At 32.5% G+C, this 22,364-nt stretch overlaps 1 protein-coding gene across 3 annotated transcripts in view; it reads right to left on the bottom strand.

Annotated features, from left to right (window-relative positions):
• Window positions 1–539: 539 nt before the first annotated feature.
• Window positions 540–22,364, bottom strand: part of LOC132737980 (opioid growth factor receptor-like protein 1) — a 36,710-nt gene continuing 14,885 nt past the window's right edge. Inside the window, exons 1-7 of one of the 3 annotated variants that reach the window (XM_060725380.1) lie at window positions 12,496–12,629; window positions 11,966–12,287; window positions 10,449–10,521; window positions 9,208–9,286; window positions 6,862–6,928; window positions 6,163–6,311; window positions 540–4,368 (exon numbers count right to left, since the gene is read on the bottom strand). In XM_060725380.1, coding sequence (XP_060581363.1) covers window positions 2,691–4,368; window positions 6,163–6,311; window positions 6,862–6,928; window positions 9,208–9,286; window positions 10,449–10,521; window positions 11,966–12,073 — 2,154 coding nt within the window. In that variant the 5' untranslated portion in view covers window positions 12,074–12,287; window positions 12,496–12,629 and the 3' untranslated portion in view covers window positions 540–2,690. Of the gene's footprint in view, window positions 4,369–6,162; window positions 6,312–6,861; window positions 6,929–9,207; window positions 9,287–10,448; window positions 10,522–11,965; window positions 12,288–12,495; window positions 12,630–22,364 lie in introns of those variants that run through there. The other 2 variants (XM_060725379.1, XM_060725378.1) reach the window with 2 other exon arrangements.

Raw genomic sequence — 22,364 nt, 5'->3', positions numbered from 1 at the left:
AACTAAGCTTTTTTGACACTAGACTTCCTCTTTCTAGTCTTTACAACTGTGTTTAGTTTCAATGAGATATTGATGATAGTTTAGGTGTTTTACTCCGGACAAGCATTTGCCTTTTTAAGTATCATAAACGGAGATAATTCAAAAACTAAACAATTGTAGCATTATGGTTCTTTGACAATTAGTCTTTACAAGTCTGTAGTCTGAAGATATTATTATTCGAGATATTGTTGATACTAGTATATCATACCATTTAACTAAAGGGAGATAGAGTTATCATTTTTTGACACTGCACTTCCGTTTAATGGTCTTTATCAGTGTGTGAAGTTTACGGAATATTCCTTCCATACTTTTTAAGTTATTCTCCGGACAAGAGTGTGACAGACAGACGTATTGACATTCTAAAAATACATTCCCCTAGCCACAAAAGTATCAAAATGTAAGTTTGGACAGAGGGGAAAATGCAGACTTTACACATTGAAATACTACATCTTTAATTCATTTATGACATTTACAATCGACTGACAAAGAAAATATTTCATATATTAGTTATAAATATTTCATATATTAGTTATAGACTGTGTCAAAATAACAGGAGCAGTGATATAAAAACTGTTATGGATACGCTTGGCTTACGAGACAATTTCACAAATAAGTCTATTGTTGATATACAATTGACAAGAAATAAAGTCAACGATCACTTCACTGTTAAATGGCAATCATCGTTACAATTATATCCAAAACTAAGAACATATAGACTATTCAAACAAGGGTTCAAAACTGAACAATATGTAATCTTGAACTTATCGAAAAATGAACGATCGGCGTTAGCTGAATTGCGTTGCTGTATTCTTTCCGTTACGAATTGAAACTGGGAGGTACATAAATGAACCATTACATGATAGAATATGTTCACAGTGTATTAGTAATGAAAATGAAATTGAAAATGAAACGCACTTTTTACTCCATTGTACATTATACAGCAAACTACGCAGTGGAATATTTGGCAATTTATTTTCAAACAACAACTTTTTAAACAAAACAAGTGAAGAAAAATTACGTATATTACTGAATGACAATATTCGTAAAACGGCAAAATTTATTGTCAAGGCATTCCAGACCAGACAAAATCAGTTATATTCGTAAATTTCAGACATTCTTTTTAATTATCAACATACATATATATGTCATATCTGTACATAATTATTTAAATTTGTAATCATATACATGTACTTAATGTGTTTAGCTGACATCTTATGCCGTAACAGTTGATCACATGTGCTTAATTTAGTCTATTATTTAAGGTGACTTATAGGCCCATTGGACCGGGTGTTGATTTATTCTATTTTGAAACTATGTTCTTTTTGTATGTATAACACATGTCACTATAATAAACAAATTATCTATCTATACAAATATTTCTGTAAATGTCTTTAGCATGAATGAACTTCCAAAAATGGGACAATTTTATCTAATGATGAATCCAAATACTCTCTTGATTGATACTAAGTTATCAAAATGCAAACAGTTTTTTCAACCAAAACAAAAAACAAAACAAAAGATCTGACCTGGACATTAATTTAAACTCTCAAAAGGGAATGAAACAGTCAAATATTTAATAATATATTAATTAGTTAATGTTAGTCACTTATAATTATTCAGTCACGGACAGGGAACAACAGTTACAGTTTTAAAGACATTTATGAATTTTTTGTTGTTCAGAGGTAAATTGGAAAAAACATAATCTTAACTTTGTGTACCACACATACTGGAGAAGCAATCCTTATTTGTAACCAATCAAAATTTGTCTAATAATTTACATAAATTTATTATTTTTAAGTTCATTTATATGTCTTTTGCCATCAGTATAAAGTAAGACTTAGCTTTCACCTCTTTCAAGTCAAGTTTCTCTATCAACCTGGCAAATTAGTATTAATTTATTATTATTCATATTAAAGTCCATACAACTTAGAATCACAAAGGAAAATTTCAAATTAAAAGAAGGCAAAATCTATTACATAAATCAGGAAGTTACAAATTAAATGCAATAGTTATTACTATTACATTCTATACTGTCCTTTTTCCTCAATGATTCAATAATGATCAAACTTATCAATACAGAAAAACAGCATTGTGAAAATGGTTGAAACTAAACATGCCATTGTCACAGTGCACTTCAAATCTATTGCAATCATGTTATATTAATATATATTTTTTTAATTTTCTGTTTCTGTTTCCATCAATTCTTCTTCTTTATTTTAAACTTCACTGCTAATTTTGTTGCTATTATTCTCTGTAGATTCTATAATTTTTTCTTCTAGGTTTATCTGAATACTTTTGGCAAACAGTTCTTTATTAGAATAAGTACTATTTTCTGTGTCTGTTGTTTCCATCTTTTCAAGATAAGACTTTAAAGGGTCAACATTTTCATTTTCATCTGAAGCTTTTAAAGCACTATTTTCAATATGTTTTTCTTTATTAGGATCAGTCTTTTCATCTTCTGAATTACCAATAACATCTTTTTTGTCATTACCGTTGTTTTCATTTTCACTGCCAACTGGATTTGCCTCCTCTCTTTCCTTTATTTTTCCAATTATAGTAAAAGAATGGCCATTAGACTCTGAGTTGTCTCCTGATTTTTTCTCAACAATGTCTTTGGGGCCTTCTTCAGTTGAATTAACAGAATTAATTTTTCAAGTAGCCATTTTTCCAGGTACACTGTCATCACACTCACGGCCTCCTTCATATTTATTGTTCTTAGATTTCTTTGCTTTTTCTTTCCAATATGCCATCACTTCACATTCTTCTGGGTGGTCATAATTTTCAGGCACTGAATCAGATATTTCATGATCCTTTCTAGGCTTCTCTTTCTGAAGATACTCATCAATTAATCTCTTAGCATAATATAGATTTCTATTCGGACCTTCTTCTTCAGTTTCATTAACAGAATTTATTTTTCCAGTAGCCATTCTTCCAGGTACATTGCCTACACACTCACTGCCATCCTCTAATCCATTGTTCTTAGATTTCTTAGCTTCTTCTTTCCAATGTGCCATCACTTGACTTTCTTTTGGTTGGCACCATGAATAAGACATATCTTGATCCTTTCTAGATTTCCCTTTCTGAAGATACTCATCAATTAAACTCATAGCATAATAAAGATTTCTATTGGGACCTTCCTCTTCAGTTTCATTAACAGAATTACTTTTTCCAGTAACCTTTTTTCCAGGTACACTTTCACCACATTTACTGCCTTCTTCTAATTCTTTGCTCTTAGATTGCTTTTCTTCTTCTTTCCAAAGCGCAATCATTTCATTTTCTTCTGGGTGGCACCCTGAATCAGATATATCATGATCCTTTCTAGACTTCTCTTTCTGAAGATACTCATCAATTAAACTCATAGCATAATATAGAGTTCTAGTGGGACCTTCTTCTTCAGTTTCATAAACAGACTTAATTTTTCCAGTAGCAATTTTTCCAGTTTTACTGTTACCACTCTCACTGCCTCCTTCAAATTGACTGCTCTTATATTTCTTTATTTCTTCTTTCCAATGTGCCATCTCTTTGCTTTCTTCTGGGTGGTCATAATTTTCAGGCCCTGAATCAGACTTTTCATGATCCTTTCTTGACTTTTCTTTTGGAAGATCATCATCAATTAAACTCATAGCATAATACATATTTCTTTTGTGACCTTCTTCTTCAGTTTCATAAACAGAATTATTTTTTCCAGTTGCAATTTTTCCAGTTTTACTGTTACCACACTCACTGACTCCTTCAAATTGACTGTCCTTAGATTTCTTTGCTTCTTCTTTCCAATGTGCCATCTCTTGGCTTTCTTCTGGATGGTCATCATTTTCAGGCCCTGAATCAGACATTTCATGATCCTTTCTTGACTTTCCTTTTGGAAGATCCTCATCAATTAAACTCATAGCATAATATAGAGTTCCATCCTCGCCATCATCAGAAAATTCATTTTCATTATCTCTGTTAACTTCATCTTTCTTGTCTGTCCTACTATCAGCTTTTTTATTTTTTCCATTTTTGGATAATGACTTTTTATCAGATTTTGAATCTTTAATCTTGTCTGACCAATAGCTACTTGGAGGAGAAGGTGATCTATTTCTCCTTTTTGTCTGAAGATTTTCATCTTGCAACAGTTTTTCATAATAGTCAAATATTTCTTCCCTTTCATCATCATCTTTCAAAACTCCAATCCAATACTTAACACAGCTGTCAATGACATTAGGTAAGGTACCCTCAACAAGTCCTTCATACAATATAAACTTTACAAAGTTTTTCTTTAGATGTTCATATCCAAATTCTCCTAGACATTTCAGTATTCTTGTTATCCTCAAATAGTTGTTGAATGATCTGTAAAGTAATGATGATAAGGTGTGATTTTGATCAATTACAGTAAGCTTAAAGATGGTGTAATTTTTATAAATTTATCATGAAAAACAAATAATCATAGACTAAATTGGTTATTAAATGTAAAAAAGCCATTTGATTATACTGTATTAAACTTAAACCATATACAATGCACAGTAAACAATGGACCTTGCATGTACAAGCTAGATTACTTATTCAAAACAAAAGGGTCATGATGGACCTTACCTCTCTCACACACTAGAGTTTATGGGAAGATTTGCCAACTATACAGAGAAACATGTTCCTATCCCATAATATTAGTTGCATTAGTGCCTAGAGACATTTTTATCAAAATATGTACTACATTCTATATAGGAAAACATATGATCCCAGGCAGTGGCCAAAATTTAAATAAACTTCTAAGAGATCCATAAGACAATAGTTCATGTAAACTTGAGTGAAGCAATTGCAGGTTCAGAGCAGATTTTTTTACTATATCTGTATATCTAAAGAGCCATAATTTAAAAAAACTTTGGTAGAGAAGCACAATATAATGCATCATGCTTAACATCTTACCTCTAGGCTTTGTGGCTTCAGACAAGTCTTTAAATATTTAACTGTATGTGCACAAGAACCCTCATCCCAGATTGGGCCAATTTTGGCCCCAAGGCAATAACCTTGGTATGGCCCAATTACATGTATGTAAATGATGTTTATTGATAACTTACTAGCCTCTAGCCTTTGCAGTTTAAGATAAGAAAGATTTTTTTTACTAATTTATTCAGAAATATTTATTCATTTATTTATTAAAAAAAAATTTTCGAGCCAGCTGACCTACTTAAGTGTAGACTGAAACCATTCACAAAGTTATTTCTAACAGACTTACCTGCGTCCCCGAACTAAGATAACTAACATGAATCACAAACTTATGCTATTCCTAAAAGATTGAGGTATGGATCAACAGTGTATGTGACTACAGAAATACATTTATATAGTTGTTATCACCATTTCAAAGCCATAAAATGTGACGAATACAATATCAATCCAGCATATGCTCTGTCACAGGGTATACTTTGTATGACATTTTTATATGAGGTAGGTGTCCGGGTGTTGCGCATGACAAGTCGTCTTATTATTGTTTACATTTGTGACATATAATATCAACACCCCTTGATTGATGAAAAAGTTACGGACCTGACACAACATAAACCCTATAAAATACCACCCCAAGCGTGACCTTTGAGGTGGGCATCCGGGTGTTAGGCACGACACATGTTCTTATTATCGTAAACATTTGTGCCATGTATTTTCAAAATCTCTTGATGGATAAGAGTTATGGACCGGACACGACATATACTATGCAACAGACTATGTTGACCTTGAATCATCAAGTGTGACTTAGTCCTTGGAGGTAGGGGTCTAGATATGGCTTAGACATGGACCAAAAACGAAAGTTTGGCGGATGCACAGACGGACATGCGACTGAGTTGGGAAAAAGGGTCATATCTATTGTATTTTTTTTGTTGTTTAATAGAGGGCCATCGGCCCTTTCCTCTATTGATACAGCATAAAGTCTATTGCTCTCTTCTGTTCTGTTAACAGCTACATGGTCACATCGCTATTTGGTAGTGTGAACGGAAAGACAGACGGACAGAGTTCATTTCTATATTCCCCTTTTTTACTTCAAAAAAGGTGGGGACAATAACATTTGCAAAGTTTGTATTTTATACCCCTAATCTGTCAGAAATAACTCTTTTATACATTCAAAAGAAGCTTGGACATTGTCCGAGAACTAACCTGTTGAGATGTCTAAATCTGTCCCTCCAGTTATCTCCCCTAACAATTGTACCATCTTCTTCATTCTCCAACTCCATTCCATAGAAATCCAGCATCATTTTGTAAGATTTCAAAATCCTCTGCATTGCCTTCTTACTCCTCTGAATTTTCTGAATACATTTTAAATACAAATTATCATGAGTAACTCTTATTACTTCAAGTATTTGTTTGTTAAAGGAGAATATGCTTAACACTGATCAATTAAAACCTATTGCACTTTTTAATAGATTTTGAAAATAACATTTTCACAATTCTGTTGTACCTTTGTAACTTATCTTACTCAAAGAGTTGATGAAGATCAATATAAAAACTTAATCATAAGAGACAATTAATGTATAGTGTAATATATTACATGGAGCTCTAGACATGCACTCAAAGAGATGTTACCTGACAAAATATTGGTTAGAATAAGTTTGACAAAACTTCAGCATCAACTAATACCATGAATCTTTTACAACATTTATAAAATTGAGGAATGTTGATCAATAAATATCTTACATACCTGAGTTGGTGAGCCAGAATTAAGTTCAGTTTAAAAATGGAAATAAAATAAAATAAAAATTGAAAAACCAATGACAGTACATTCTTAGTGACTGGTATCGGCCTTTAATGTTCTCTCCTCTTTGTATTTTTGGTACTAAGACAAACACACTAAGTTACCTTTATTTCATGCAGCTGTAGTTCATGGGCGTGCCGATTCGTACCAGACTCACGGATTGGGAAAAGCCTGTAACACATAAAAAAATCAAACGTTTTACTGTAAAATATGTTACATATAAATGCAGTTGTAACTTCAGCACTTAAATCTCACTTTAACGCCTTCTTCAGATCATATAAAGATTTTTTTATTATATTTTATATATTTATTTCTAATTTGAATGTTTTATGTACACTAAAGTCTTTCTTCAATTTAAACTGTGATATTCATTTCATGCCTCTCTTTGTCAAAACCATCAATAAGACCACAAAGAAAATTAGAGATTAAGTTCTCTTTCCTGTGTTATCCTAGGTATGATGTCTTTGATGTGGTTTCATTCCTATACATGTGATATTGTTTTTATTGTTTTTTATCATATATTGGATGTTTTACCATGTTATAACATAATACTGAAATAAATATAATCTTATCCAAGAATTACATTTATGTAACAAATTTTATTGGAAATTCAAGGAAATAAAACTAGCAAGAAATCTTACTATAAGTTTTAGGTTTACAGCGCGAGAATTTTATGCAACCACAATGCAGTTTTTATGGTCTGTAAAACCCACTTATACACAGTTAGAGATATTTTCATACAAATATGTACATGTATTAAGTTAACCCATTATACCATACTAAGGTTGAAACAGATTATGTAAAGCCTTTTATCTCCGGTATGGAGAAAGACCAGTCTGCACATAATTGTGCACACAGACAGGTCTCTATAATGTTGGTATATACCAATTTCCACAAACGATAAGATCACAAACGAGTAGTTACATGTACGAGTATACATGTATGTTGCAGACCTTAACATTGTTCAACATATCTTTATTTACTCACAACATTTTCATCAGTTACAATGCAATATGAACAAGTTAAAATGGATTCCTGTGGGGGAAATTTTTAACAATTAAAAGATATTTCATTTAATTATTTTCAAATTTGTTTGAATGCAAAACAACAGAAGAAAATGGTTCTTTGGAAAGCTGAGGGGAATACTCTGAAAATTAGTTTTGGTCTGCTTCCTTTAGCTTCTCAAAGTAATATCACTTGGGTGTGAAATCTTTTGATGCTGGTCAAAAAGCACATCTGATTATGAGACATTAATTGTGATAGACAGAGTAAAGATAAGAAATATAGTATTTGATTGGATAAATTCAAAAGGGGGGGCAGATACTCTGTTTTGGGTAGAATTTTGGACATACAGATTTGGGGGGAAGGTTAAGCCAGTTAAGGCTTGACATGCTATTTCACTTGTATAAATGTATAAAATTCCGGAAACAAAGTGATCCCTCGGAAGCATCAATCACAACAAAATAACATAAGAATTGCAGACTCGGTTTGATTGAGTCTGTACATGAGGGATAATGAATAAGTGCAACATCCCTCACGCCCCCTAGCACCGGCTTGAGCGGTACTCAATTCTCAACACTTTATAGTGTTGGCATCAATGATCCCGAAGGACCAGAAAATATAACAACACTGAAGTGAAGTACGGGGCAACTTTTTACGGCTGCCACACGGCACTTGACACCTGCTGTTGTGAAGTACAAAATTCCGGAAACAAAGTGATCCCTCGGAAGCATCAATCACAACAAAATAACATAAGAATTGCAGACTCGGTTTGATTGAGTCTGTACATGAGGGATAATGAATAAGTGCAACATCCCTCACGCCCCCTAGCACCGGCTTGAGCGGTACTCAATTCTCAACACTTTATAGTGTTGGCATCAATGATCCCGAAATACCAGAAAATATAACAACACTGAAGTGAAGTACGGGGCAACTTTTTACGGCTGCCACACGGCACTTGACACCTGCTGTTGTGAAGTACAAAATTCCGGAAACAAAGTGATATAAAACAAAACAAATAAGTATGGACTAAATATAGCAAAATGTAAAATGTTTGTGAGGAGTAGACAAGTTGGAGAAAAATATATATTGTATGACAAGTTTCTTTTTTATCACAGGATTCAAACTTCTACAATAAAACATTCATGCTTTAAAGTTTTATGAGCTTTTTTCAATTATTTCATCAACATTTAAGGCTTTATGATGTCACAATGTTAAAAATGAAAATCTTAAATTTACAATTATCCAATATAACAAAAACATAAAAGGTAGCACTATATATTAGTATTATAAGAATTCTTTTTACTTGTTTTTTGTTTGTTTGTTTGTTTTTATTTTTGTTTTGTTTTTTTGTTTAGTTGTTTTCGTTTTTGTATTTTTGGTAAAGGAGATAAAAAAATCTGTACAAGACAAATGTTGTATGTGTCAATATAATATTTATTTTAACCAACCACTGTATGTATCCATCGTGAACATCCAGACGTTTGTAGTCTCCCCACCAATTCACTTGAATCTGATCTATATAGTCACCTGAAAGACAAATTAACAACAGCGATCACTTGAGACACAGAAATCATTAACAGGCTTTATAAAATTCTTCTTTTTATTCAACTGCCATAAATGAGCCAAAAATCATTCGGTCGGAAACTCTGTTAAACATGTGCAAGCAATAGAGCTACCGCTCAATCTTGTAAAAGTTCATTTAAATTGCGTTAGTGCTATAAGAAAAATAGTGCAGATAAACTTTAAAAACAAAAATTATTTAAGGGCCATAACTCTGACAAAAATCAACCGGAAAATGCTGATGATATGCACAACAAGACATGGTACTGATCATTCCTATAAAGTTTGACTGAAATTACATCTGACGTTTTTGAGGAGTTGTCCTCACAAGTTTTGTGACGGACAGACATATATATGTACTACCAAATAGGGATAGTGGGCATCTTACTATAAACAGAACAAAAGAGAACAATAGAATTCATTCAATAACAATAGAGGAAATGGCCATGGCCCACTATTAAAGAAAATAACAATATAAATGGCCCTTTATATTTGTGGCTACTTACGCTATTGTTCTGTTTTGCGAGATAATGGGAAAAGGCAAAATAAAACGCTTATGGAATAAATGATATTAAAGAGAAAGTACAATTACCTACTGTTCCTCTAGCCAAATAAGTATTTAAAGATAGCTGAGACAGACAGATAGACAGACCGCAAAGTTGTGATCCCAATAAGTAATGCCTACTTACTATAGGAACAGTAGTTCGGACAAACTTTAAAAATCAGAATCATTAAACAGTTATAACTCTGACAAATAAATGAACAGGAAAATGCTGAAAATATGCACAAATATATTTGGAACTGATTATTCCTGTAAAGTTTTGTGACGGACGAACAGAGAGACAGATAGAGAAGTGATCCCTATATGTTAATATATATGTACATGCATTTATAATTTCAAACAAAATTTAAATATAATATTTCAGGCATACCTTCATGTATATATAGAAAAGATACAGTTTAGTTCAGTTGCATAAGATGAGTGAGGGGTTTTCTATTTTTAGCTCTGAATGGGGAAAAGGAGCCATTGAAATGATCTGAGCAAATTTTAGTTGATACATAAAGCTCACCTAACACCATTATTATCGAACATACACCTTGAAAGGTATTATAATTTTTAATAACATACCATCAGGTTTTGAGGGGATTTGGTTCATGTAGAATCTACAGTTGTCATCAAGTCCAGGGTCATCTTCTTTATCCTGAATTGTAATTTAATGAATAAATACACTTTAAACTGCAGAAGTTGTTAAAACGAATAAGTAACGATTCGCCGTTTAACAATTCGTCACATTTAATAATTCATCACAGAGGGATTAAAGCAATAATCGTCTTTGTTTGACTGGTTTTAGTTAAAGGAAATAAACTTTTTTTTATTAATTTGACAAGGACAATGACCATGTGTTTTTTTATAATATAAAGCATAAAGCTTTAAATTCAAACAAATTTTAATTTTTTTAAAGAGTAACATAATTATAAAAAAACTAATTTCAAACACTAAAGTCCGTGATTAACACAAAAAGAAAAAAAATCATTAAAAATTCAAGAATGAATCTATACAAATCAGGTTAGTGACAGATTAATTTTGCAATATTGAAACTATATTAAACAATATTGGAACTTGAAAGAAAAGTCTATTGTATGTCTTCAAATGTTCGTCACATATAAAAATCAGGGGGGGGGGGACTACTTGATCATTGTAGGCTCCTTGAGTGTGTGGTAGCCAGAAAACGTGACATAATCGAGTAGATATGGGAACCCAGTGCATTAATTAGCGCTGATAAAACTTCTCAATTCACACTTTATAATTGTTAATCTAATTGACTTTGATATTAATGTCGTAATTAAAGTATACAAAACAAAAGAAGAAAAACAATACCGATCGCTAAAAAAGATTAATTGTAAATTCTTTTGTCGAATTTTTGACAAGACTAGTGTTTATATAATCCATTTAAATTAATTGCAATATGTACATTGTAATTATGCGAATGCTTTTCCAAAAAATACAGTTTGCTAGGATAAACAACAAATTGTCCGAGGCGAAGCCGAGGATAAAATCAAAATTGTTGTAAATATCGCCTGTTACTATTTAAGATTCACAAAATCTCTTGTTTTAGCTCGGCTATTCGAAAAATAGGGAAAATTTATGTTATGGTGAATTTTTACAGGACTATGGCCCCTTTGAACTTCGAAAATTTTACATTATTCTGGCTCTTGTTTTACTATCAAGCACTGAGAATATTCGAGCGCACCGGCTCTTGTTCATAGATAAGTAGCAATATGTAACATTCTCTTTCGAAGAACTTTTACTATAGTCACTATAGTACTGTAAATAAGTTACCGATCTCGAAAGAAACATGCAAAAATAAGTTAATAATCGCGAAGATTTTTACATTTTGATTCGCACGAGAATTAAAGTATTAGTAAAAGAAAGTATAAGCATGAGACATATTCAACGTTGACTGGCGGGAAAAGTTTCTTTTGAGAATGTAAAATCTTGCTACTTTATCTATGAAAATATAGAAAGGCGTGGCAAAACTTTAGAAAAAATATAGCATGTCAATAGAAGTTTTAAACTGGCCCAAGCAGGACACCGTTTACTTCAACTGTATTACAATTAATTTATTTTACAAATAAAATACTTACTGGATATCCGTTTCTGTACTGCTCTGTATCCTTCTGTGCACCTCTTTTCTCCTTCTGTTCACCTCTTTTCCCCTTCTGTTCACCTCTTTTCCATAAAAATGAGAACATTCCTGCTCCAGTAACTTTCCTTTTAAGACCTGATTTTTTTCTACATTGACCTTCTTTTCAAACTGGCAAATCAAATTTCCTTCCAACACTTTTTCCTTTTTCTTATTTATTGGTGTTACCTACTTATCCTGGTTGCTTTGATCCACTTTCCTTTTCGTTCCTGTTACAAACGCTGATTGTTCCACCTTATATGCCCTAACTTTATCACTTTGTTCTAAAATCATAACAAAAATATTGATTTGTTGATGGCGAATAACTTGTAATTTATAATATAATATTCAAAATGTTCAATTCACCGATGACAAAAATATCTGAAGAATTATGATTAATTACTTTAAGAAGTCACGTGACAAACTCAATTGTCAATCAAAGCAGTGATCAGTTCTACGGAAATCGAAATCGAAAATGAAATATTCACTTACAGAACAGGTTTAGAAACGTATGACCTTTAAGTTGGTTTCCTGTCGCTGCCTTAGGGGTTAACTTCGGTACTTAAACATACATTTAGTTTAAACACGGAACTAAATTACACGGGTTAAAATTATAAACGCGCACACCTGATAAAGTTACATCGATCGATAATTTACCGGCGCTAAATGCGTAAATGCCCATTCACAACAGATACATACTTTACAAAAAAAAAACTAATTACTAGCATTTCCATTTATTATCCGATTTTGGAAATTTTAAGTTTATTTTGAAGTTAAATACTAACTTGTTACAAATATCTATTTTATTTTTTTTAAATTACAGTCTATCTGTACGCAACGACAGTAAAAATAACTGGACGAAATTCGCGGTAAATTTACATTTTTATATAAAAAGCAGGTACTTGAAATTTATTATGACGTTGACATAAATTGACTTATGTTTTCTCAGTATTGTTTCTGAGTTAATAACAAATAAAAATAAAATCTAGAAATTGTTTTATGATTATTTCATCTTCGTTGCTAATTAACCAAATGAATTTGCTTATTTCAGACATTTTTAAAGTTTAAATTCGTATCTTTTATTTCATTATATAAAGTTCTGCTTTCAAAAGTAAAAGCATTGCAAGCTATACAAATGTAGTTCGTCATTTGAGTAGCATACCTCGCAAAATCTTCTATCAGACTTGATAATTTTATTCCTCCCGGTCTCCATTTGTAATTTGTGAGAACATATTGTTTAATTTTGTAAAACAAGCTCTTATATCTTTATCTTTGATTACTGTTAAATAAAGTTCCCCACAAAAATTTGTAATAAAACAGTGCATAGGTACGTAGTTTTCCATCATTAGTGTGAAAGGTGTGACAATTAGGCGCCATATAAGTAATGAAGAAAATTATTAAGAACAATTAGGCAATTATTAGCTTTGATACGAACTAGACGTGGGAGGCAAGTCGATTGTGTGTATTGTCAATTCATTTATAATCAATCGCGATAGTTCTATATTGGTGACAGCGGTATTTTTTTACGAATTCCTTTCTGAAAAATAGACGCTACCAAAGCTCTATTTACCAATAAGTGTACGAATTTCCCCTCAAAGTCTACACTTATAGAAAGAAGTCTACCTGGATTCTTGGTTTTGTTCAAATAGAGCAAATCTATTGGAAGGATTTAAATCGGAATTTCGATGAAAATCGTCGTAGTTAAGCGGGAATTTGCCATCAAATTCTGCTTGGGTTAGACGTTGCGGGAAGGGCGAAATTCGTTAAAATTTGTTCATTTTTGGATTTCGTTTTCGTTTTTGCTGCCACCAGTAGAGTAACTGTAATATTTTGATAAACTCCATTTAGCTCTTTTGTCATAGCCAGAGAGAGGAGATAGATATAGCGATTTATTTAGTTAAAGCACATTGTGGTGTTTTAACAGCAAGAATGCAGAATTGGCATCGAATTTTGAAAACCAGACACTGCATTGCCAGCAACTGTGTCCATGCAATCAACGAATTAAGACAGAGGATACACGTCTTTGACGGTAACCTCACTCAATTTCATATAGTCTATGCAATAACGCACAGAGCCATAACTGGAGCGAACACCCAGTCTGATATAGACTCGTGTATGATCCCTGCCTCCAGCGTTTCCTGGTGGAAAGGTGGGCCTCTTATCCACTTGCTTAGCATGCCGGCATTCGCCGCATACGTTGCTTCACAGGCTTTGCATCCCCAGTATCAATGACATGTTCTTTATTAGTGAAGTCACCAAGGTAAAACTTACTATTGGGAAAACATCTTGAACCTCAATTGGCAAATGTACTAACTGAATTCGTAGATCTTCACAATGATCGTAACAAAGGTGGTCACAGTAGTCATATACCTCTTGTCAGTGTGGTGGTATTTGAAGATGTCTTTCCAAACACTTCGTTGACCGAATATGTTTCAACATCACAATAAGAAGCACATTAAGGAATAAAAGTATATTTGAGAATACTGACACAGACGAGGTCGAGGTAGAAGATTGAATAATTGGATGGGAATGGCGAAGGTGGTAAAAGCGACAACCAATGTCCTGACCGCTCACAAGCAGAAAGAAATGTCATCTATTTGCACCATTGCAACAAACAACAAGATTTTTGCAAGTAAATAGCTGAAGTTTTAGACTCCTACAGATTTTATTGCCAAGCGTTCAAGGGATTGTAACCGGGTATCGGCCTTTCCCGAACGCTTATCATATGATGGTAAGAGATGGTAAGAGTAGCTGGAAACCGTTCTGTTCTTTTTAAAGTGCACTCGCTATGTCCAAAAAGGCGAGATGGCTGATGAAGAACAAGTTTACTGCCTCGTCTGGTATTTAAATGGCGAAGCGCTCGGGTACTATGCGCTTGTCCATGAACATGAAGGTCAACTTACCTATAAGATGCTAGTACGCAAGTTAACTGCCCGATTTGGCCAACATTAGTTACCAGCTGCTGCACAGATAAGGTTTCAAAATGCTGCACAAGAGATAACAGTGTCCCTAGATGAGTTGACTGACCGAGTGCTCACTCCATGTTATAGACCTTTCAGGAAGCTACCAAAGGAGTTTGTTACTGCTCAAACTGAACATACTCTGTCAGGGTATGGTCGACATAGAGGCAGGTCACATTTTTGTCATGCAGCAACCACAAATTATAAGCCAGTACCAACAGGTTTATGCATCCATGTATGGCGACCGGAAGAAACCGGAAAAGGTTTTTTGTGTTTCGTCCCAGTCATCACGGGAGCAACAAACGGGGCCTATATGTCAACCGATGATTGAAGCATATTCTTAGATGACCTGGAGCAGAGACTGACAAAATAGAAAGGGATGGTGAAAAGGTAGGTCGTTTCTCTCCCTATCTGCAGACAAGACCTGCATTGTGAAAAAATCCCTGTTGTGTAGATGAGGTGGTACATTGGCAATTAAACCAGTGTAGTCAGTTGTTCCTACTGCTGATCACTTTAGCTCTTCAGGTTCCAGTTTAGGTAGCCAGAAGGGTACTAGGGTTTCTGTCATCTACGGGGTCCTTGCCAATGAGGTCAGTTAGCATGGAAAACAGTCTCTCTAAAGGTCATCAAAATGCGCTGCGCTTTGAAGATGGGAACCAGTCGGATATGGGCAGAGCCATTCGTAATATGTTGGTTCCCATACTTCAAAGCAGGGCGTATTTGTACACGGCAAAGCCGGGGCCATGTTTGAATTTATCGAAAGATTTTGTAAATGGAGTAAAACGGCGATAATCTTGATGTTTATTTCGGCTGTTGCGTTGTTTATATTACAGTTGAAGTTTAAAATTGACCATCATCGTGAAAAATTATATCTTCTGTGTTGATCGACCAAAGGATTATGTGAAAATATTGGAAATGGAATAAAATACATGGTGATGTTGACGGTAGGTGTGCGGATTTTTTCCAGCGAACATTTTTATCTTGTGTATTATTATAGACGTTGAAATATGATTTTTTTTTTTCAAAACGGCTTATATTAAGTTTTTTTATATATATGATCAGTACATATGCTGGAATTGACAAATATACATTTCATTTGGATTTTAAAGGCGTTTTAAGCTCCACACCCCAAGTGTCTTTGAAACCGTTCACGCCGAGTTAATAAGGCTATCCGTCAGAGAACATAAATGCGGTAAAAACCAATTTTGGGATATATTATTCCATATCAAGGAAAAGGATATTGTGAAACGGGAACCTACCGGAAGTTGATATGGACTCGGCGTCTATTTCTATAATTTCTTTATTTTATGGATAAGTTTCGTTTTAAGGTAATTATTTTGATATATATCTTTATATATCTTTAATTTTGCAAAGAAAAAGTTTTCAGAACAAGGCGGAAACAAATTAAAAACAGGTAGTATTTTCATTTTGATTCTGACCACTAAATATTTATATTGATATAGTAATCTGTTAAATATCAAAGTATTAGTTTCAAACTGATAACATTAAGCCGTCAAAGGATTGTACTCTTATGTAACATCATTTTATACTAGTTTAGTTCAAGTTTAGGCACAGGCCATTAAATGTCTACATAGATTGGTTTGTTTTCATTTAGCAATTTCAAACTTGTTTTGATGATTAATATCTTTCTTGATACAATTATCTTTACAATGTTGTCTGTCTTATTTTTCTTTAAACAACATCTTCTTACAGGAATTATCGTTCGGTGGGTGGTCCCCTTCCAAAGATGGTCAAATGGCTCCGGTCTGTTGCTAATGTAGGTCAAGGGGAAAACTTAATTGATGTAGGAAAAACAGAAATTTAAGACTTATTTTCTAAAACTAAAATGTCGAAGCCCAAATATTTGGCATGTGTTATTGCCTTGTGGACAACTACAAAATGGGCATGTATCTAAATCATAAAGAGAGTCATGATTTACATAAATCTGCATAGTAAAATATATTTCAGTCTTATTGTATGAAACTCAAATGCCTGAAGATTGAATATTGGAATGTAGCATTGCCTTGTGAACTTATACAAAATAAATGTGAATCATGACCCATGAGTCAACATTCGCTCAACCAAAGGAGGTACTTGATGTACATTGTATATAGACTTGTATAGGTGTGTGTTTATTGTCACCCATTCCAATACTAATAAGTCTATAACAATTAAACTTCATATGTGGAGACATCTTGATGTGTTCTACCTACCCCTCACATTTTCAGGTCAAAAGATCAAGTTCAATGATATATCAAAAACTTTCAACGGCCCTTAAATGACAGTGCATATCGAGGAATAACCGCAAAACTGCAGTATCTTACATGGAATAATGAAGGACTTACAACAGTTTTGCGATCAATTTACTTCAGTGACATGTGCTATTTTACAAAAATACATATCTATTTCACAATATATACTTTTAAGTATACTTTTAAGTACCCGGAACAATAGGCCTACATAAACTATTATGATTATTGTTAGCATGGAAATGCATTTAAAATTAAAACAATATTAAATCTTTATCACTTAACTAGCATTAAAACGAATTTAATAATTAACACTTATAGTCTGGCCATTGAATTTTAATTTAAGGTGTTAATAAATAAATCACTAGCCCGCAAACATAATCTTTTACAATGAGTGTTTATTGGATCAAAATACCTGAAAAAAAGTGTTAAAAAGTATAGATACATTTCTTGACATTTATAGTAGGATCTCCAGGAATATTTTTGTTGTAAATGATACCAATCACATTCATTTAAATATATTTTATTAAGAAATCTGTTGTCTTTAGATATTGACTAACTTTCAACAACTTGAGTCTATATTGTACCTCAACACATTTTTAACTGTTTCCTAATCATAAAAATTTCTTAATAATCATATGATTTCATTAAAAACATGTTGCGTATACTATTTCCTATAATTATCACCATGTTAGAAAATAAAAACACCGAGATTCCTTTTACAAAGAAAATAAATACATGTAATGACAAGAATTTCTAACAGAGTTACCAACGTCCCCGCATAAGGGAAGTATTATTAGAAGCATAAAATTGTGCTTTTTTAAAAGATTGAGGTATGAATCTGGACTTTCAGAGCAAATCTTGCTAGACTGCACATTCAAGTAACAATAAATTCTTTAAAGAAATATAATGAAATAACTCCTGTGTATATGTCAACAGAATTACATTTGTATAGTTGATATCACTATTTCAAAGCCACAAAATGTGACAAATACAAAATCAATACAGCATACATGCCATATTTCCAGACATCCCGAAAGAAGGTTTTGGCTTTAAAAAACAGGGGATTTGACCAAAACTAGTGGGATTTGGGTTCAAGCGGGTGTAAATCAATCGTAATCCTAAATATCCACAAAATATTGTTATATTCACACTTTATTTCATAATCAAATTTGTACTTCTTACAATATTTTAATAATAATACATAAATAACATATTAAACTAATAATCATTACTTTTCAGTCTGCTGGAACCAACAGTCATTAGATCTGGCAGCATAAAGCTGGGCCAAAATGTACATCTGTGATACCTGACCAGGCTCATTACTGTTTATATTTTAATCATTGTACATTTGTATTTTGATATTAAAATCTATGTCTATTCTAATTACAAAACATTACAAAAATATTACAATCTATTAAGCATATGAATTAACAATTAAAGGGTATCTAACATTTTCAATTCTAATGAACAAATGAGAATGTCATTCATGGCATGTAATTTTCTGTAAACTGCATAATTAATTTAAAAGCACATAACACACTTGCATATATTTTTTACTCAAGTTTTAGAGCATTATCCACTACTTTTCACTATTCAGTTCATCCACATACATGTATTTCATTTTGAACAGTTTCTTCTTTTCCCCAGTGATTCCACTAAAGGTACATACATGGTCAACACAGGTGTAGAATTCATTGAACTTTTCACTCATTAAACTTTGAACAGTTTCAGATGAATATCTATGTCTTTAGTCAGTTTGGATTTTTGTAAGAATACTGAAACATCGTTTAGGGTCAGCATTTGAATGAGGAATTGCTGAACAAGCCAAGGCTACACCACTTAGCACACCAAACTGCTTCTGGGCTCTTCCAGGAAGAGTTCTGATGTTCATGTTTACACAGAATGACTTTAGTGATGCCTCTGTTACTTCATCCATTGTTTCAACATCAGATACTTTCTGATACGATAGCCTCACGATAGGGGGGGAGTGACTCCATTGGTGTTATATTGTACTCTTCTGCTTCTTCTTGAAGCTTATCAATGTCTATGTCAGGAAAAACCCTCTTCCCTAGCTGCACCACTGAAGTAAACAAATAAAGTATGTCAAGCACATTTGTATATATTTAGTGATTTTTTTATCCTTTCATTTAAAATAAATAATGAAACAAGAATTGTTAACTTAAATTCATCTTGAATAGAGTATTCTATAAAGACTTATCATATTTTTTTCAGTCTGATTTATTTAAATATTGTTTTATTTACCAGCTTCAGATGATGCCTTGTCTCCAATCTTTGGGTTAAGGAAAGACAAGAACATTAGTACGTCATCTGTGAAAGTGAATTTCGTCACCAGAGAAGATGTCAGAGTAATGTAAAATAGACACACATGCCTTAATTTGGCATGGTGTCCTCTTTGTCGTTGATGTACTCTCGTGTCCTTAAACCTATGGCAATGTTGTCATTGGTAAAAAAAAACTTTCCTAGGAGCTTCCTCATAAGGCATCTCTGTGTGACGGTGACCAACCACAGGAGCTCCAGCCTGCAAGCCAGAAACATAATAGTAACATAATTATGAGTATTTTCTTAAGTACAATCCTCAAACATTTAACAAGGATAGTAAATAAATTTCAATGTAAAATTTGAAATTTTACTGACCCAAGATAAAATTGCATTTTAAAAAAAAATAAAATAAATATATATAAAATGATATATATATAAACACAAAAACAGAGTGGACACCACGAAATAATCTCCATCCTTATTTCCATTTAATAGAAGATTTTACCCACTTTTCTCACGTAATATCTATCCAACAGTAGAAATATCAAAAATATTGTTCTAAAATTGTATCACATTTTCTCTCTGTCAATTCTTAAACTCAACACATATAAACTCACTTACAGAATGTCACGTAGTCATGGTTTTCATTGATCAAATTTAAGCTGAACTATATTTTGCATAAATTTCAAACAAAATATGTAAAATATGCTTTGTGTGCCGTGAAAAAGAATAAAAATGAAAGTTATAAATGATATGTATGGTCAGGCCCTTCTTTGTTCTAATAATAATTATTGTTTAAAGTCAGAACTTCGTTATTTAAGTGGTTTGATAAAGAATGCTATCAGGTCAGGAAAGCATTAAATAGAGCAAAAAAAAATATTTTGAGAAATAGAACGAACGATAATAAAAGTATTTTTGTAAATAAAAGAAAGGGTTATAAGAATGTAAAACTAAGATGTAAACGTTTATTTAAAAAAAAACAGAAACTTATATTCAAAATTAGCATAATGTAACCCAGTCATCTTAGAGAAATCTGGGACTTAAAATTAGGTCCAGGAGAAACGTGAGAACACAATTAAGAAACCTACTATAGAAAATAGTAACGTAAGTATTGATGATATGTACATGTATATACATTCTGGGACTTAAAATGTCCAGAATGTGTAAAAATAATCATCAATACTTATGGTGTTTTAAGTGCCAGATACATTTTAATAATTTGTACGGTTCTATATACCACTATCTCATCATGAAAATAATGATTTACATAACGATTATATAATATAATAATGATTTAGATGTAGAAATTATATCAATACAAATAGAAAAAAAATGCAATATTTTCGCAAAACAATTCTAAATGCGCCGGTACTGACCAACTGAAAATTGTACTTATTACTACGCAACATGTTGTTTTAATGCTATAAAATATTTGTAGTTGTAGTTGTAAGAGTTAATGAATGAGGACATTATAATTCTGTTATTGTAAATAAACAAAAAATTAAAGCATATCAAGCTTTTAATTAATTAAAGTGGTCTACAATGAGCACATTTTGAATAAATATTTCTAATATTGATAAAACAAAAGTTCTAAATGTGTTTTGAACGGACAAACGATTACAAATATTTAGGTTTTTTTCAAGTAAAACGTGCTATAGTACATGGGCTACGTGAGCAATGTATACCCTTTTAAAGAAAGCAAGAGATCTATTAATGCCAGTTGATTTACAAATAGAACTTTTCATGATCACTGTAATGTTAAACGGAAATGAAATATGGGGAAGTGGACATGATAGAAAGTGTACAATTAAAATTCCTGAAATTTGTTTTAATTGTTAAAACAAGTACACCTTTAGCATTATATATGGTGAAACATGAGTTCAACCATTGATACCAACATTAAAAAAAGAATGATTGTTTTTTGGTCAAATTTGATTCAAAACCCCCCAAAAATAAAAAGAAATGTACACTACATTGTATAATTAATTATTAAGTGTATTGTTAATTACTCAGTCATTAAAACAATGCAAATAATGTACATCAAAGAGCAAAATTCTATGGTTTCAAATATCAAAAACACATTAATAGTTGCAGGTGATTTAAATAGTATTTGAAAATACCATTAGTTTTCAAACCCAAAATTGCTAAAAGTTACTATAATTCAATATCAGACTTTCACACCAGTGATAGAAAAACCTGTATTACCGTGGCTCCGTTTTCCCAGAAGTGGAAAATGTCCCACGATTTAATAGCATTGCAGCTGATCTCAACGCAACTCAAATCGGGCTAAAAATAGCATTTAAATATGATTTTCAATGTATTTCTGGATATCTTCTGCATATCTTTCTGATCTGAGTTCCTCATATAATCTATGTAAGAAATTCAAATTTTATTTCATTATGCATTTGGACCTCAGTGGACTTCCTTAAATAAATTTAATATGCAAGAAAATAATCAAACATCGCCTGTCGTCACATACGGAAATATCTAGCTCTTTGGTAACTGTTTAGCCGGAAACAGTTTCTCTCACTGCATCAGTAGCCGATGAAAGGTCCTAAATATTATAGTCTGACAAGAACACATTTTCTGCTGGATATGTAATATCGGATCATGTACCAACAACATCCATATAATTCTTTTTTGGTTTGTTGTGCCCCCACTTTAGAGGGGACATTAAGATTTGCCCTTGTCTGTCCGTCTGTGCATACTTGCATTCTCATGTTGTGCTGCGTGTAGCTCTAAAAGTGCTTAAGCTAGAGTCAACAATCTTTACGAGAATGTTGACAAGCATTTGAAGTTGTGCACATGGGGTTTCGCGTGACTGGATTAATTCAGTTTGTCCAGTATTTGCTGTTGCTTAAGTTAAAAA

This window comes from Ruditapes philippinarum, unplaced genomic scaffold (genome assembly GCF_026571515.1).
Source record: "Ruditapes philippinarum isolate M1 unplaced genomic scaffold, ASM2657151v2 ctg276_1_1_1_1, whole genome shotgun sequence".
Classification (NCBI taxonomy): domain Eukaryota; kingdom Metazoa; phylum Mollusca; class Bivalvia; order Venerida; family Veneridae; genus Ruditapes; species Ruditapes philippinarum.
The sequence above is the reverse complement of the archived record's forward strand: the minus strand, read 5'-3'. Positions and strand labels throughout refer to the sequence as shown.